The 18,306-nt window shown below is 47.9% G+C and overlaps 1 protein-coding gene across 1 annotated transcript in view; it reads right to left on the bottom strand.

Annotated features, from left to right (window-relative positions):
• The window catches only part of LOC124519307 (myosin-16), a 65,616-nt gene extending 61,432 nt beyond the window's left edge, over positions 1 to 4,184 (bottom strand). Inside the window, exons 1-2 of the mRNA XM_047089466.1 lie at positions 4,164 to 4,184; positions 411 to 630 (exon numbers count right to left, since the gene is read on the bottom strand). Coding sequence (XP_046945422.1) covers positions 411 to 620 — 210 coding nt within the window. The 5' untranslated portion in view covers positions 621 to 630; positions 4,164 to 4,184. The remainder of the gene's footprint in view (positions 1 to 410; positions 631 to 4,163) is intronic.
• Positions 4,185 to 18,306: the final 14,122 nt, after the last annotated feature.

Below are 18,306 nucleotides of genomic sequence, written 5' to 3'. Positions count from 1 at the left end.
GCCAGGGTGTTCTGGGCCTGTCCCACACTCCTCAAGCCATCACGGGCACATAGTGCACCTGCTGATGGCTTCCCCTCACTCCTTCACTTGAAAACCATTTGGGACTTTGAAGGTAAGTAACTCCCTTGACGATCTGGTGCACAAATGGACTATTACAACATATAAAGTACTTCCATGTGCCCTACCATGTTGGAGTCTCTATTGGGAGAGAGTCAAAGCTCAGAGAGGGGAAGTGTCTTGCCCAGGGCCACAGTCTGAGTGCAGTTGAGTCTGAACTTGTACCCGGCACAGAGGACCCAAGAGGCATCTACTCTTCTTTCTACTCTGCCTCTTGAGCAGAAGCATGGACGGCAGCACCTGGGTGTCTGCCACTCCCAAAGTTTCATCCTTGGAGATTATTCCTCACTCACCTGGTTGTTGACAGTCTTCACGGTGACCTGGTCACCCTGTTCAGACTGGATCTCCCCAGCGATGAAGCCCTCCTTCTCGTCTTTGACCCAGCAGGACCTCTTGATGTCATAAGGCTTGTTCATGGCTTCTATCCTCTCCTTTTCGGGAGGTGCCAGGAAGGGCATCGGGTCCACATCGTCCCCACATTCACCTTTGTATCCACCAGGCATCGCGGCTTGGCTAAGGGAGGAGCGGGAAGGAACCGAGGGAGGGAACCAGGACTTCCCAGGGTGCTGTAGGAAAAGCAAGGACACTTTGCCAAGGCTCATGTGTAGGCTGGAACGAGTGCCCTGAGAGATGGGGCTGCTTCTCTCATGTCACTTTGGGTGTCTTGCTGCCATTAGGTTTTTAAATTTTTATTTATTTATTTTTATTTTGATGGGGTGCCTGGGTGGCTCAGTCAGTTAAGTGTCTGACTTCAGCTCAGGTCATGATCTCATAGCTCATGAGTTCAAGCCCCACATCTGGCTCTGTGTTGTCAGCTCAGAGCCTGGAGCCTGCTTGGGATTCTGTGTCTCCCATTCTCTCTACCCCTCCCCTGTTTGCATTCTGTCAATCTCTCTCAAAAATAAATAAATAAATATCAAAAATTTTTTATGTTTATTTATTTTGAGAGAAAGACAGTGTGATCTTGATCTCACAAACTGTGAGATCGTGACATGAGCCAAAATCAAGAGTCAGACGCCTAACCGACTGAGCCACCCAGGGGCCCTGGTGCCATTAAGTCTTAATAATTGAGAGTAAGAAATGAGGTAATAACTCCACAGAGTTGCTTACCCCCCACCAACCACAAAACACTTCTGTATCTGCCTCTCTCATATGCCCCTCACACCGGGGCTGTGAGGTAGGGATCAGGAAGCTCATTTTATGGAGGAGAAGATGAGAGCCTTAAAAATTTTAAAGTAAGGATTTCAACCATGAAATTGGGACAGGAAAACAATAACTACTTGGTTTCCGCTTTCCCTTAAGGTAAGAGCAGAGGCCACAAGCCACATTAGTACCACAGTCACACAGTTTCTGTCGGGTTTGTCCCCAACAGAAAGCACAGCTAGTCTCCTTTCATTTTAGCGTGGTTGCAGACATCTCAAAATAGTATTTACCCTCATTTCAACTTCGAAATTATGGTTTTATTAGACCCTCGGTTAGTTGCTATTTAAGTCTACTTATGCAGAAGTGTACTTTTAATTACTATATCACAAATTGACTTTTAAATATTTTGATAACTGTATTTTAATACAATTGGGTTTCCTTTGTAACCCTATGTAGTTTTTTTTTTTTCTAAATGTATTTTAAAACACTAATGTGAGCTGAAGTCTACAGGCTTCACCAGATGCTAAGCAAACACTCGGTTCAGAATAACTGCCCAGATTCAATGATTACCTCTTTTAAGACGAGGCCAGCCTAGGGTCAAGTGGGGGCCTCTTGGTCTCCAAATCTAGACAATTTCACCAAACCATCAGGAGGGAGGAGAAATGGGGACTCGTGGTAGCAAAGAGAGAAGTCAGGGCATCCCAATTTGTCTTGAAGGGGAAGAACCTTCTTGAAAGTTTGGGAAGGGGTGTGGTTCTGACAGGCAACACTGTTCTCCAGGCTGAGTATGGCCTCCAGCTCTAAATAAACCAGTTGGAGATGGAAGGGTCTCAGGACCGTGCCTCCCAGGCCCCTGCTGCACAGAGCTATCCTCCAGGCAGCTCCAGCTTTTCCTGTCTGGGGCCCTGGTGTTTCCAAAAGAGGCTGACCCAGGATAGGCAAGAGGTGGTGGTGAAGCCAGATACTTCCTCCTAGTCTCACCTCTCTGTGGGCCCAGCTTAGAGAGTTCTGCTTGCAGCCTGGGTTCCCCAAGCCCAAAGTGGGTCCCTTTCACAGGAAATAATGAGGCCAGCAGGGTGGGCCTCCTGTGCCAGACGGTGATGTCTGTGTTCCCACTGGACACACTTTTAAATTCAAGTAGTAAAATGCATAGGGTCACCAAGGAAACAAACGGTATGAGAATATAATTAGCAAAATAGTAAACAACGCGTGATACGGCAATCCACGTAATCCTTCACTAATGCATCAAATTACACGATCTGACCGCAGCTCTGACAACCACTGTATTTCTGAAGCAACAATGGAAACTGACAGTCTTTCGAGCTCTCTGCATCAATTGTACCGCGATATGAAAATAGCAGTGATTTCCATTGCCGACAAAGTCACAGGTGTGGGTGACTAAGATTATAAAGGGGAGGGGATGATACATTCCAGTCAAAGGATGTGAAAATCAGGATGGAATTGTTTTCCCGCTGAAGATCCCTGAGCCTAGGGAGAGAGCCTGCCTAACCCGTCCTGAGTCCCATCCAGGGGAGCACTGGGCTGAGAGTCCTCTGTGTCCCTGATATCTTCCAGCAGTTTGTCCAGCACCCAAGACACTTGGGTCCCCCTGGGCTCTGCCACAAGTCACCTTGGGCAGTTCAGTGGCTGTCTTGGGCCTCCCCCACCCCCTTTCTGGAAGAGAGGATTGTGCGACATAGACTTCCATTTGTTATTTATTGTCCCCGATGGCTCAATTGCTTTGTCTTTTTGCTGCCTCATTTTCCTGCTTCTGTTTAACACAGATGGAAGTCACCAGGGAAATGAGACCAAAATCCACATGAAAAGAAAATGCAAGTATCAGCAAAGTCAGATTAAAATTCATTAGACTTGTTGTTAAAACAGAACCACTTTTAAGACTAGGACTGGGTGCCTTTTAAAATTGCTCTAATGTGGGAGGAAGGGCCAGAAATTCTTTGTTTATTCCAGTGAGGCTGTGTGTGTGTGTGTGTGTGTGTGCGTGCGCGTGTGTGTATACTTCATGGTTTTGCCATGAACCACAAGCTGAGATATCGTGGCTATTGTCCTGGCCTGCTGGCCCGGGGCACAGACCCCTGGAACCAGGCACTGCCCCAAGGACTATACAGGTCTTGGACACCACTCACCCCCTCAGTGGCCACCAGCCTCTTGCTCAGTTGTGAGCTCACCTCCCAGGCACCCCCTGCACATTCAAGCTACTCCTGTCCCCCCAGACAACAGCTCTTTCCAGGCATCCTTGATAACTAAGCCCACTTTTTCTGTATTTTTTTAATTAAAAAAATTTTTTTTAGTTTTTTTTTATTTTTTAAGTAATTTCTACACCCAATGTGAGGCTCGAACTCACAACCCCAAGATCAAGAGTTGCATGCTTTTCTGACTGAGCCAACCTGATGCCCCTAAGACCCATTTTTTAAAATCATGAAGCACATAGAAAACACTCAGGTCAAGGAATGCAGAGGCTGAAAGGGTCCTGGAGGGTAGAGGGGGAGCAGAGATGCATTACAGAGGGTGGGAAGGACAGAAGGACAGGGCTGGGGTTGAGCCCGACATGAACCCAGCACCTTCTTCCTCCCCCACCCCCGAGCAGGGAAGGCAGGTGGTACAGTGAATGGGACTGATCCGGGTTCAAATCCCGATGGCTCCTGTCTCGCTGTGGAATGTGGCACAAGCCCCCCGGCAGCTGCCTCCTCACCCTCACGTCCCCTGGAACACTGAATGAGGTGCTCCCTCTGCAGCCCCTGGGGCAGACCGGTGCTCAAAAAATGCTCATCTCCTGATCCCCCTTTGCCAGTCTCTCATCATTACACCCACTTTCCTCAGGTGGCCCCTCTGCAGCCCCCACCTCTCCCTTTCCCATCTCCCCCCGCATCCCCCATGGTACCCACCTGAGACAGCACTGGAAGAGACTGGGTGCCCAGCAGAGGCTGGCCATTCCCTTTTATACCTGCCCAACAGGTCTGAGCCAGCAAAACCTTAAAAAAGAAAAGAACCCCCTCAGGGCTCTGGAGGCTCAGCTGGCTTCACCTTCCAGCGTTCGACTGGATGCTCCCGGGTCCCTCAGGGGGGATCAGTGAATGCTGTAATTTTAGGACATCCTCCTTCCTCCCATTGCCCTTGTGGGGAAACTGATGACCTCAGCCCAGGGGTGCGGGCGGTGGGCAGAAATAGAACAGCTGGCTAATGTGTTTTCCACTTAAAGCTGGGAATCTGCTCACGGAGGGAGTCGACTCTCAAGGAGGAAGACCGGGTTGAGTCATCTGAAGCCTTTGGCATGGATGAGCCCAGATAACCAATTGGTTGATGATTAGCCTGGAAGGCCCGCGTGAACTTGGACTTCACTCATTTGCTCACGGCCACGGGCCCCCTCCAGCCCACCATGGCCGGCAGAGATATCATGATGTGACTCCAGCTTTGAGTCCTAAAGCCCGGTGGTCCCCAGTTCCTCCGTGGCTTCTCATGCACTTAGAGACCTTGAGCAGGTCATTGCCCTCACTGGACTTGCCTTTCCCACCTGTAAAGTGGGAAGGATGGACTCTAAGTGACTTTTGTACCCTTCTCCAGGTCAGAGATGGTCTCTGAGTCTGGAAGCAACATGGGTCTGGAGGTCTTTCTTCCTGGCATCTGCCATCACCCTTCTCTCCACCCCCTGTCACTGTTTTTTGAATTGAGAAAAATTAATAGAACATAAAAGTAACCATTTTAAGCGAGTAACTCAATGGCATTGAGTACATTCACCATGTTGTGCAACCACCACCTCTGCCTAGTTTCAAAACATTTTCATCAGCCTCAAAGGAAACCTGGGAGCCTTTAAACAGCCTCTCCCCAACCCTGGCAACCACCAGGCTGTTTTCTGTCTTTGTGGTTTCACCTATTCTCGGTTATTTCATGTGAATGGAATCATGCGGCATGTGACCTCTTGGGCTTAGCTTCTTTCATTTAGCATCATGTTTTCAAAGTTCACCCTCTTTGTTGCAGACATTAGTCCTTGACTCCTTTCTGTGGCCGAACAGTATTCCATTGTATGTATCTGCCATACTTTATCCATTCACCCATTGGTGGACATTTGGGTTGTTCTCACCTTTTGGCTATTGTGAATTGTGCTGCTATGAACATAGTTACATTGATTTGTCTGAGTGCCTGTTTTCAGTTTTTTAAAAATATATCTATCTAGGAGCCACTCGGGTGGCTCAGTAGGTTAAGCGTCTGACTCTTGATTTCAGCGCAGGTGGTGATCTCGCGGTTCATGAGATTGAGCCCCTTTTCGGACTCTACGCTGAGTGCAGAGCCTGGTTGGGATTCTCTCCCTCTCTCTCTGCCCTTTCCTCTCCCTCCCTCCCTCTCTCTCTCTCTCAGAAATAAACTAATTAAAAAAATTAAATACATATTTACCTAGGAATAGAATTGCTGGATTGTTTGGTAATTCTGTGTTCAGTTTTTTGAGGAACCACCTGTTTCCACAGTGACTGAATCATTTTACCTTCTCTGTATCCTCACCAACACTTGTTATTTTCCTTTTGTTGTTGTTGTTGTTGTTTGTTTGTTTTGTTTTGTTTTTAATTATGGTCCTCTTAGTGGGTGTGAAGTGGTATCTCACTGTGGTTTTTATCTACATTTCCCTAATGACCAATGACGTTGAGCATCTTTTCATGTGCTTTTTGGTCATTTGCATATCTTTGGAAAAATGTCTATTCAAGTCCTTTGCCCATTTTTTAATTGGGTTATTTGTCTTATCTGTTGTTGAGTCATAAGAGCTCTTTATATATTTTTAGATACTAGATCTTTATCAAACATATGATTTGCAAATATTTTCTCCCATTCTGTAGGCTTGATCAATGTCTTGACAATGCCCTTTGATGTACAAAAGCTAATTTTAACAAAGTCCAATTTATCTATTTTTTTTCTTTTGTTGAGTGTGCTTCTGGCCTCATATTTAAGAAGCTACTGCCAAATTCAAGGTTATAAAGATTTGCCCCTACGTTTTCTTCTAAGAGTTGTATGGTTTTAGATTTTATATTTAGGTTGTAGATGCCTTAATTCACTCTTAAAGGAAAAAGGAACCCACTTGAGCACAGAACTGATTTCCTTTTTTGTTTCTCTGGGTTTGGGCCTGTGAAGAAGCTACATTACTGTGGTAATCAAAGAACTTTTTTTTTTCAATGTTTTTAATGTTTATTTATTTTTGAGAGAGAGAGGGGGGGAGGGGCAGAGAGAGAGGAAGACACAGAATTGGAAGTGGGCTCGAGGCTCTGAGCTGTCAGCACAGAGCCTGACGTGGGGCCCGAACCCACGAACTGTGAGATCATGACCTGAGCTGAAGTAGGACACCCAAATGACTGAGCCACCCAAGTGCCCCGGTAATCAAATAACTTTTAATGTAGTACATTTTAACATTTTGCAGACACTTCCCTTTTATCAGCTGATTCCTGTGGCGTTGTTATTGTGTTCTGAAAACTAGAATCCATCAATGAAGAATTGTATTAATAAGCAATTATGACATGGAAACTTTATTAGCACCTGCTCTGCCCGAATACTTGACACCCTTCTCCCATGCTGGGCCTCAGTTTCCCCAAAGGTAAAATAAGAGTTTGGCTGAGACACCTCCAAGCATGGCTGTTATTGATGTTGCTGAGGTGCCATTTCAACCAAATTCTGATCACCTGACAGAGTTGTTTTCAATTTCTTTAGAACTTTGATTTTTAAGTTTATTTATTTGAAGAGACAGAGACAGTACAAGTGGGGGAGGGGCAGAGAGAGGAGAGAGAGAGAGAGAGAGAGAGAGAGAGAGAGAGAGAGAGAGAATGAATCCCAAGCAGGCTCTGCACTGGCTGGAACCCATGAAGCTGTGGGATCATGACCTGAGCCAACACCAAGAGTCTGACGCTCAACTGACTAAGCTACCCAGGTGCCCAGTGGCAGAACTTTGAATTGGCAGATCTTTGTACAGAAGTCTGGTTTGTCAACATATGTAAGTGGACCATCTTTGGGTGGAGCAAGGGACGAGGCCTCCCCATGTCCCACCCTCCCCCGGGGCCTTTGAAGATAGTTATCCAGGAGAGGCTGCGAGGGGCTGGTGGCGGGGGGGCTGGTGGCGGGGAGCCGGGGCCTGGAGTGCATCCTTGGAATGCCCCAACCAAAGCAGGGATGCTTCCAGCTTATTCCTACAGTCTCTTACTGTTCAGTCCAGGCCCCAGCAGGAGAGAGCACACTGCACACTCAGCCTGGGGTTTAATAGAGAGACTACTGGCTAAGGTGGGCCAGGGTTAAGGGGAACTGACGGTGGGTAGAGAGACATCGAGAAACCCACCACCCCCCAGATATGGTTGTGGGAAAAGTGAGGTCCTCAGAGGCCCGGCTACTGCTCAACCAGACCCACCCAACCAGAAGCCAGAGAGCAGGGACTTGGGGAGGCAGCCGGGGGAGGCCAGCCTCCTGCAACATGAGGCAAGGTGGCAAACGGATCTGGAGCAACCATAGGGTATCTAGCACCTGCCCCTTGGTCTCTCATGGTTTGAGCTTCTCACTGGGGACTTTTTTAGTGGTCGGTGTTCCAGAAAGTTCCATTTCAGTAAGAGTGCTTGGTTGGGGGAGGGCCCTCGAAGCAACTGTCAGGTGACTAGTACCTCCCAAGAGTAGGTGGGGACACGCGATGCTCTCTGCTTTTAGAAATACAGTAAGAATAGCACTGGACTTGGAATTATCTGGCTCATAAAGATATATGGGGGAAGTTTGGTTATGCCTTTCTATAGAAAGCAAGCTGACTTAGATCCCCTAGGGGAAAAAATTTCCCTGGAGTCATGGGTTGTTATCGATTCAATTAAGACAAAGGGCTCCTGTGTCCATTAGCTCATTTGGATCTTTCCAAAGACCTGGGCAGGTGGGTGGGGCAGATGAGTAAGGTCCTGCTTTTAGCAGATGAAAAAGACAGAGGCTCAGAGAGGTGAGGCAATTTGCCCAAAGACACACAGTGAGTCAGCGTCTGAGACATGGCTTTATTTTTCTTTCTAGCACTTATCACTCTCAAGAGGGCATTTTGGATCCATTAGATGATTTCTGGGCTCTTTCCCTCATAGAATGTAAGCGTGGTGAGGGCAGAGACTTGGCCTGGAAGGCAGTAGAGTATGTTGGTCAAAAACAGGACTCTAAAACCAGATTTTCTGAGAGTGCCCCTTACTAGCTCTGTGACCTCTCCAAGCCTCCATTTTCTTGTCTGTAAAATGGGGATGGTAGTGGCACTTACTAAAGAGGTTTGTTCTAAGAATTAAGTGAGTTCATAGATGTACAGTACCTGGCATCTATGAGATGATCGATAAATATTTGTTGTATGAATGAAAGCTGGAACCATATGGTGGGAACAATGACTCGAAGCACAATACTGTGTTCGGGTGGCAGTTGAGATAGGAATTATTCTTGGCATCTACATCCAGAAACCCTTGGACTTAGACACACAAAGAGCTGGGCCCTGCCCCCAAAGGGCTGGCTTAGGAAATAGGGCCGTTGGCCCTTATGCGTCAACCTCTCCCCGCCTTCCTTCCTTCTGCCAGTTCTGTGAGCTCTTGGCTAAGTTCTTTGCTCTACCCTAGCAATGATAGACAATTGGTTAGATACTTTCTCTGCCTTCGAGGGCTTTGCACTGTTGCCCCTTGGCCTCTGGTGCGAAAACACTGTACTAAGTTCTATAATGGGAGATGGACTGGGGAGGGCAGAGGAGATACAGCAGATAAAGGTGGAAGAATGGCACCTGATCAATCCTGTGTCCACTGTTCCTTCTGCCTGAGGACCCCCAACCTCAGTGCCCTATGAGGCCTCCCCCCCTGCTGCCCCCAGTGCCAGGACCAGGACCCAGAAACTCAGGTGCAACCGAGTTCTCAGTCAAGGTATGTTGAAGAAACTCAGACCCTTGTCCAGATCCAGGACCAGGAAGTCAAAGCTACAGATTTCCTCTCGTGTGTGCCAGGCCCTGGGCTGGGAACCAACTGCTCCTGGAACAGGTCCCCTTTCTGTGAAGCAAAGAGCCAGCTATGGAAGGTCCACATGGTAGGTGTTCCAGCCTAAGAGAGGCTGTGCTATTGGACATTCAACAGTCACTTGCTCCATATGTTCCCAGGCACCCAGAGGGGAAGGCCCTGTTCTAAGTCCTACTTAGGCTTACAAGGTCAGCCTGTCTATCCATGAAGGTGGGAGGTATGTGGGTCTGGCGTGGTCTTCTTTCCCTGCTTGAAATGAAAAGTGTGACCTTATCCAATCAGATACTAAGTGCTTGCTTCTAGAACATTCTTAGATCGCGGAAACCTCCCAAGTGGAAAGAGTTCCATGGCTTTGAGTTTCAGTTCTGTCCTTGGGCAAGTCACTTAAGCTCCATGAGCCATTATTTTTTCCACTATGAAATGGGAATAATAATAATAATAATAATAATAATGACTATTAATCTCACAGAATTGATGAAATGATCAAGTGGGATTATGGACTTGAAAATGCTTTCTTAAACTTTTAACTAATCATCACCAATGAATGGTGTTGAGCATATTTTCTTTCTCTTTTTTTAATGTTTATTTTAAAAATTTTTTTTTCAACATTTATTTATTTTTGGGACAGAGAGAGACAGAGCATGAACGGGGGAGGGGCAGAGAGAGAGGGAGACACAGAATCGGAAACAGGCTCCAGGCTCTGAGCCATCAGCCCAGAGCCCGACGCGGGGCTCGAACTCACAGACCGCGAGATCGTGACCTGGCTGAAGTCGGACGCTTAACCGACTGCGCCACCCAGGCGCCCCTTTAATGTTTATTTTTGAGAGAGAGAATGTGGAGAGGGGCAGAGAGAGAGAGAGAGAGAGGGAGACAGAAAATCTGAAGCACGCTTTGCACTGACAGCAGAGACCCCGATGTGGGGCTCAAACTCACAAATGGTAAGATCATGATCTGAGCTGAAGTTAGTCACTTAACCAACTGAGCCACCTAGGTGCCCCTGATGTTGAACATATTTTCACATGCTTATTTCCTACCCACGTATCTTCTTTGGTGAGGTATCCATTCAGATCTTTTGCCCATGTTTTGTTTATTTGTTTTATATTGAATTTTAAGAATTCTTTATATATTGAGGTGCCTGGGTGGCTTAGTTGAGCGTCCAACTTCGGCTCAGGTCACGATCTCATGGTTCATGGGTTCGAGCCCCGTGTCAGGCTCTGTGCTGACAGCTCAGAGCCTGGAGCCTGCTTCAGATTCTGTGTCTCCCTTTCTCTCTGCCCCTCCCCTGCTGGTGCTCTGTCTGTCTGTCTGTCTGTCTCTCTCTCTCAAATAAATAAACATTAAAAAAGAAGGATTCTTTATATATTCTAGATACAAAAGCATTGTTGGATATGTATTCTGTAAATATTTTCTCTTAGCCTCTGGCTTGTCTTGAAAATGCTTTCAAGTGGGAATACACTACCTACCTATTAAGGGTCTCCCCAAATGACACAGGATGGAGACGCCAAGAGATTCTACTTCCATCTAATTCTGCTTATCTCCTGTGATGCTTCCATGGAGGATGTTGGGCTCCTCTGAGCAAGGTCAAGGGTTGGAGCCGTGAGTTCTGATAGCCTGGTTTGGGGCTGGAGTTGGGAGGAGACGGAACGGGATTGGAATATATTTATAATGCCTCCGTGTTCCTCAGCCTGCTTCTGCAGGTATCTGCAGGGTTTGTGTCCTTGGCAACCTGATCCCTGCCCCCTAGGGGGTGCATCTCATTGCCATCTCTCGGTTCCAGCTCCACATTCCACACAGTTTGAGTGTGTGGTTATTGCTAGGCTGATGGGGCTGGACCCACAGCCCTAGAGTAATTCAGGCTCTGGAACCCTCTGATCTGGAAAAGCCACTGATACAGGCCTGAGGCTTCTGGCATTTACCTCCAGCCTTAGGCCCAGAGCTGCCTCTCCTCAGGCACCGCCCAGCCCCAGGCTCCCGCCTCAGCCCTCTTTAGAAGCTCAAGGGTCATCCTTCCTTCTTCCCTCCCTTCTCCCTTCCTCCTTTCCTCCTTTCCTCCTTTCCTCCTCTCCCTCCCCCCTTCCTCAGGCAGCTCTGAGCTGGCTTTCCACAAAACGTTGGAAACAATTTAAATGTCCATTCATAGGGGATTAGTTAATAAAGTGAATACAAGTAATAATATAAATTATGTACATGTAAGTAAAGTTAAATTAAGGTACAATGAATGTTCTTTTTTTAAGTAGGCTCCATGACCCGCATGGAGTCCAACGTGGGGCTTGAACTCACAACCCTGAGATCAAGACCTGAGCTGAGATCCAGAGTACGACACTTAACCAACTGAGCCACCCAGGCACGCTTACAATAAATATTTTTTAAACTGACAATGTAAATTCATATTCATTGGCATTCAACAAAGCCCACTGCATACTGTTGGGTTTGTTGTTTTTTTTTTTTAAAGAAAGATTATAGAATAGCTTGAAGCCATTTTTGCAAAATGGCACCTGTGTGAACAGATGCGCCAAGAGTTTATTTGAAAGGATGTTTAGCCAGATGATCATGCTGGTTAGCCCTGGGAGGCAGAATTTCAGGTGATTTTTTGGTTAAACCTTCTTTAAATGTATCAGTGTTGCCTGGAGTTTTTTCAATGAAGACTATTTTTAGGATCTCGAATTATTTTTTTGGGGGGGGGGAAAGAAACAAATGTCAGTCGATGTGTCTCAAGAGGCTCCCTTCGTTTTTCTGCCCCAGGGCAGTGGTTGGAGGGTCCTTCCTGGTAAGGGCCAGAAGCTGCATTCTCAGCTGTTGTTTGCCGCCTTGGAGGAAAGGGGCCCAGTGTCCTCCCAGGAGGGCTGCGGGGAGAAGTCTTGGCAGGTGGAGGAAAGTTCACTGTGTGCTTCTTGAAGACCAAACATGGACACAGAGCCTGGGCCCAGAAATAGCCCCTCGCCCCAGAGACCCTTGGAATCCTGCAGGGTCATGTCAGGGAAGGGTGAGCCCCAGCAGGCCACTGCTGGAATCTTCCTTGCAGGCTCTGAAACAAAAGGGAGGGCCTAAGACAGGCTTTTCTGAACACAGCGCTTTGCAGCTGGGACAGAGACAAGCTGGAACCTGGACAAAAAGTTCTCCAAAGTCAGCCCAGCCTAAAAAGTCTCTGATTCCAAGCCAACTGGAGATTTCCTAATTAATGGTGAATTTTATGGTATCCCAGAAATATGGTGGTCAAGGCTGCTGAAGATCAATTTCTCCCACTGCACACTTTTTTTTTTCTCATACCACACTGAGACTTATATCTCAATTTGATTTTTTTTGGCACTGAAGTGCCATTTTCATATCATTATTTAAAAAATATCTAAAAATCTTTCCAATTTTTCATCCCCCAGGGAATCATTCCTCTTTGTCAGGAAGTATTTATTCTTATTTTTCCGTAGGAGTCTCTCTACTTTCTATAAATCTTCCAAGGTTGAATAAAGTCCAGTGACTGGAAAACCCAGGGGAACTCAAACCCCAACTCATCTGGGTAATCTCTTATCCATTCTTCTCTCATCATCACCCATTCGTTCATCTGTTCATCCATCATCTATCCATCCATCCATCCATCATTCCTCCATCATCCATCCATCATCCATCATCCACTCATCCATTAGCCATTCATCCATCCATCATCAATCATCTGTCCACTCATCATCCATTCACCCATCATCCATCCATCCATCCATCCATCCATCCATTATCCATTCATGCATCATCCACCCATCCATCCATCCATCATCTATTCATTTATCACTCATCTGTCATCCATCATCCACTCATTCATCCATGATAATAATATCTATCTTACCAACTTGTAAGGTGAGGTGCTAGGTGAGGTGCATAGGTGAGGTGCTAATGACAGAGGGAAAGGTCTTGTGTGATTATTAGAGTCCAGGTGCTCAAGTGATGGCAGGTGAGTTCTAAGTTCCTTGGCAGCAGGGACTCTGATTCACTCCTGCACCTTGCAGAGCCAGCATAGGGTGGGTGTCCAGTAGCTGGTCTCTGTGGAGCCTTGTCCACAGCCCAGCTCCTGGGTCACATGGTGTCTGATGAAAGCCACACATGACCCTGGACTCTGGGCATGATCTGTGCCTCTGCTAATCAGAGGTCCCAGAGAGAAGAAACTTCTTTTTTTTTTTTTAATGTGTATTTATTTATTTTTTGAGGGAGAGAGAGAGCAAGCCAGGGAGGGGCAGAGAAAGAGGGAGTGAAAAATCCCAAGCAGACTCCATGTTGTCAGCGCAGAGCCCAGCTCGGGGCCCAAACTCACGAACCGTGAGATCATGACCTGAGCTGAAACCAAGAGTCAGACGCTTAACCGACTGAGTCACCCCGGTGCCCTGAAAGAAGAAACTTGGGTAGACTGCCCCCACGTTCCCAGAAAAGAAAATGCTTAGGGTTAATCACGTGGATGAGGAAACTTGGGAGCAGTGATGCTGGACCAGGCTGTTAAACAGAACACACTCTTAGGAAATAGCTACTGTATTGAGGAATTCAGGTTCCGATATTACCAGAGAGCCTGCAGACCTGATGAAGAATCAGCCTTTGGTTTCCTTTTCCGGTATCCCACCCTGCCTGCCTTGTTCTTTCCTTAAGATCCCCTTTTTCCTCATCTCCTGCTTGTAGGCCAAATAGCACCTACGAGGAATCTAAACTTAGCTCCTAAGGGTCATCACCCTGGAGGGTTAAATTTCCCTAGACTCTGGGGGATTTTCTGACACATGTGTGTGTGGACACACACGCATACACACACACACTCACACATGCAGAGGCCAAGGATGTTGACAGCTGCGTTTGTCAGGAGCAGCGGATTCCCAAAGACTGACTTCCATCACAGAACTTTTCCTAAATCCCCTGAGGAATTGTTACATCAACTCTCCAATTCCGGAGTTCTTTTTCTGAAACTCCTTTTATATTATAATATGATGACTAGAAATTTATAAATAACCAGTGAATGACCACGCCGGGAGGGTGGGGAGAGCAGTTGACCAGGAACACGGGCAACAAGGCGATGCATTGACCATAGAGGATTCGAGACAATGATGAGCACTAACTAGAAATCTGTCTGCTTTTATTACCCCCCCTGCATTGGCCATTATAAGAGATGTGACATCAGTGATAAATACTCCTTCCTCTCTGGGAGGACATCTGCCCCACACCGCCCGCCCTTGGGATGCCAGTAAAAAAGTATGTTCCTAAAGACAAAAAACAAAACCCCCCAAAAACGTGTTCCTGTTTCAAAGAAAGAAGTCGGAAGGAAATTCTGCCACCTGCTAAAACATGGATGGACCTTGAGGACGTTATGCTAAGTGTAATTAAGCCAGTAACAAAAAGACAAATATTGTGTGATTCCACTTACATGAGGTCCCTGGAGGAGTCGAACTCTTAGAGACAGAAAGTAGAAGGTCAGTTGTCCAGCGCTGGGGGAGAGGGCTGTGGAATTAGGGTTTGATGGGGACACGCTTTCAGTTTGGGAAGATGAAAAGGTTCTGGGGATGGAGGGCAGTGATGGTTGCACAGCAGTGTGAGTGTACTTCATACACGAACTGTATACTCAAAAGTGGTTAAAATGGTCGATTTTTTTTTTTTAAGAAATTAGGAAACATATGCCGGGTATTTCTTTTTTTTTTTAAACGTTTATTTATTGATTTTTGAGAGAGAAAAAGAGAGAGAGAGAGGCAGAGAGGGAGGGAGAGAGAATCCCAAGCAGGCTCCATGCTTAGCACAGAGCCTGATATGGGGCTCAATCCTGCGAACTGTGAGATCATGACAAGCTGAAGTCAAGAGCCAGACACTCAACCAACTGAGCTACCCAAGAGCCCCAAAACGGTGGATTTTTAAAAAAATTTTAATGTTTTAAATTTATTTTTGAGAGAGAGAGAGAGAGAGAGAGAGAGAGAGAGATGCGGAGAGCAAACGGGGGAGGGGCAGAGAAAGAGGGAGACACAGAATCCAAAGCAGGCTCCAGGCTCTGAACTGTCAGCACAGAGCCCAACGAGGGGCTTAAACTCACAAACTGTGAGATGATGACCTGAGCTAAAGTCGGATGCTTAACTGACTGAGCCACCCAGGTGCCCTCAAAATGGTCGATTCTATGTTATGTGTATCTTAACCACCATAAAAGACAGGAGGAAGAAAGGGACAGAGGGAGGAAGGAAGGAAGGAAGGAAGGAAGGAAGGAAGGAAGGAAGGAAGAAGGAGGGAGGAGGGAGGGAGGGAGGGAGGGAGGGAGGAAGGAAGGAGGGAGGGAGGGAGGAAGGAAGGAGGCAGGGAGGGAGGAAGGAGGGAGGGAGGAAGGAAGTCAGGCACCATCCCAACACAGGTCAGAGCCCTGAGGCAAACAAACATGGGGCCGCACAGACCTGGCCTTCCCCCATCATGTAACCTCAGGCAAGTCAAGTCAATGTCAGCAGCCTCAGTTTCCTGCTCTGTGAAACCAAATTGGTAATCCCTACTATATCAGAGGAGTCAAGGCAGGTTAAACAAACCAGGTAGCGGTGACTGGGTGGCTCAGTCCATTAAGCATCTGACTTTGAGTCAGGTCGTGATCTCATGGTTTGTGAGTTCGAGCCCCACGTCAGGCTCTGTGCTGACAGCTCAGAGCCTAGAGCCTGCTTTGGATTCTGTGTCTCCCTCTCTCTCTGCCCTTCTGCAACTTGCACTGTCTTTTTCTCTCAGAAATAAATAAACATTAAAGAATAATTTTTTAAAAACCACATAAATAAACCCATCTGGGTAATTCACTCTTGAAAATTTAATGTGAGAGTTTGTTGGACAGGTGTTATAGGAAAGTGTCGCCAGACCAGTGGGCAAGTGGCCCTTGATGGCCGGCAAAGCAGAGGTCGGGAGGGCCAAGGAGCGGGGCTCAGTGGAGGGCGGGGCTGATGGAGGAAGGAGACGGGGAATGGGGGGCTGATGTCAGGCTCCCAGTCTGGTGGATGATGTGGCTGTTACTCATGACTGGGGCTTAGGCGTAGGGGAGGATGAAGTGACTTCCATTTGAGGACTCGGGGTCCATCCAAACTGCTTTTCCTCCTGCTTCTCTGAGTCCTTCGCATAGCAACTGTGGGCACCAGTGTGCACGCTGATTCGATTTATTCAAAGGACACCGGCTCGATGCCTGGCTTGGGAAGGTTACTGAGCATGCCCACTGTACATCCTGGGTACATTCTGAGTGATGGAGGAGGGACACCTGTAACACAGTGGGGGCAGGGGGAGAGCCTGGCTCTGGGACCCATATGCCCATGCATGCATTCCACAAATATAATGAGCAGTGACTCTTCCTGGCAGTGGGGATAAAGCAGCGAGTAAAACAGACAACACCCCCACCCTCATAGAGATTGCACCACCGGGCTCTGGGAGCTGGTGGCAGAGCAGGAGGTGGAAAATAAACAAGTAAATGTTCTGCATTTAAATGTTAATAAGTGCTGCTAGGGAGTCTGATGGGAATGCAGTGTTGAGGTGAAGTTTGATTTTAGACAGGCTGACCAGGAATGGTCTCTAAAAACTAAGACCTGAAGGAAGTGAGGGAGGCACAGGGAGTAGCAGGTGCAAAGGCCCTGAGGCCAGCACTGGCCAGATGCATTTGACTGGCAGTGAGGAAGCTGCGGTGGCTGAAGAGGGACAATAGTGGGTGTGAGTCCAGGAGGAGTGGGACGGGGCGGGGTCGGGGGGGGGGGAGGCAAGGCAGCACATGAAGGGCCTCATAGGCGATCTGTAGGCATGTTGGGGAGCACTGGTATAACCTGAGCTAAATGTTGCAGGGATCCCTCCAGCTGTGTCTGTGGAAAAGCCCAAAGGGGAAGGGGCACGAGCCAAAGCAGGGATGAGGATGTGAGGGGGATTCTGGAGCAGGGAGAGTGGTGGGTTATCTCAAATGCCTTGGGCAGAGCAAGGGGGCCTGGGACAGTCCCTCTGATAGCCTTGGATCCCACAAGTTCAGGCCTCCTGTAAATCATCCCGAATGCCCACTAGTCACCAGCCACCTCGGTTTGAAACTACATCAACTTATGTGTCTCTGTCATTGTCACCCACCACCACATCCAGTGGGTCACCAAGTCCCACTCCCGCCCTGAATCGACTGGCTGCATCCGCACTTTGATGGCCTCCAGGCACCTGGGTGTGAGGGTCCAACTCTGAAGCTCCACGCTTCACTCACTCAGAACCTGGCTTCTCCCCATACTTCCCCCTCCAGGAACCAGGAGGTCTTGGAGTCAGACCCTCCCACCTCCACCCCCACCAGCCACGCCCCCATATGCCCCTCCTCCCTCTAGCCCCGCCCCCAGAAAGAGTCCTCGTCAGCTCTCCGAGGCTGGCTGAATATTCTAAAATGACACACTAAAGGGGCGCCTGGGTGGCTCAGTCGCTTATGCGTCCAACTCTTGATTTCAGCTCAGGTCGTGATCTCACGGTTTGTGGGTTCGAGCCCCATGTTGGGCTCTGTGCTGACAGCACGGAGCCTGCTTGGGATTCCCTCTCCCTCTCTCTCTCTCTCTCTCTCTCTCTGCCCCTCCCCTGCTTGTGCTCTTTCACTTTCTCTCAAAAATAAATAAATAAACTTAAATAAACTAAATTAAATTAAACTAAAAATAAAGTCCCCTTCAGACAGCACAGCTTTCACTGCCTGGACCAGAGTGGACAACCCCCATGGAGCCCTCCCCTGTACACCAGGTCACCTTTGCCCTGGCACCTGACTCTGTCACCCCTCTGGCAATCCTGAATGGCCTCTGTTTCCAGGGGAACCATAGCCATTTTTCTTGCCTCAGTGCCTTTTCCTATGCTGTTTCCTCTGCCTGGAGCCTTTTTCTCCCAGTGTTTTACCTGCTAACTCCTGCTTCTTCTGAAGATTTGGTTCTGGTATCACCTCCTCCAGGAAACCCTCCCTGATCTTCCTTGCCTTATGTTCCCAATTGTGGTCCTGCTCCCACTCTGCTGGGAAGGGCCCATGTCTACTTCTGATGGGAGGGTGGGGACCAGGTCATCTTGTTCACCGTTGCACTCAGGGTCTGCCACACAGTGAGGACTCAATAAATATTTGTTG

Source organism: Lynx rufus, unplaced genomic scaffold, assembly GCF_022079265.1.
Source record: "Lynx rufus isolate CCGP_SWC_20201006 ecotype Redwood Valley unplaced genomic scaffold, mLynRuf1.p SCAF_27, whole genome shotgun sequence".
Classification (NCBI taxonomy): Eukaryota; Metazoa; Chordata; class Mammalia; order Carnivora; family Felidae; genus Lynx; species Lynx rufus.
This window is presented reverse-complemented; position numbering and strand designations above follow the sequence as displayed.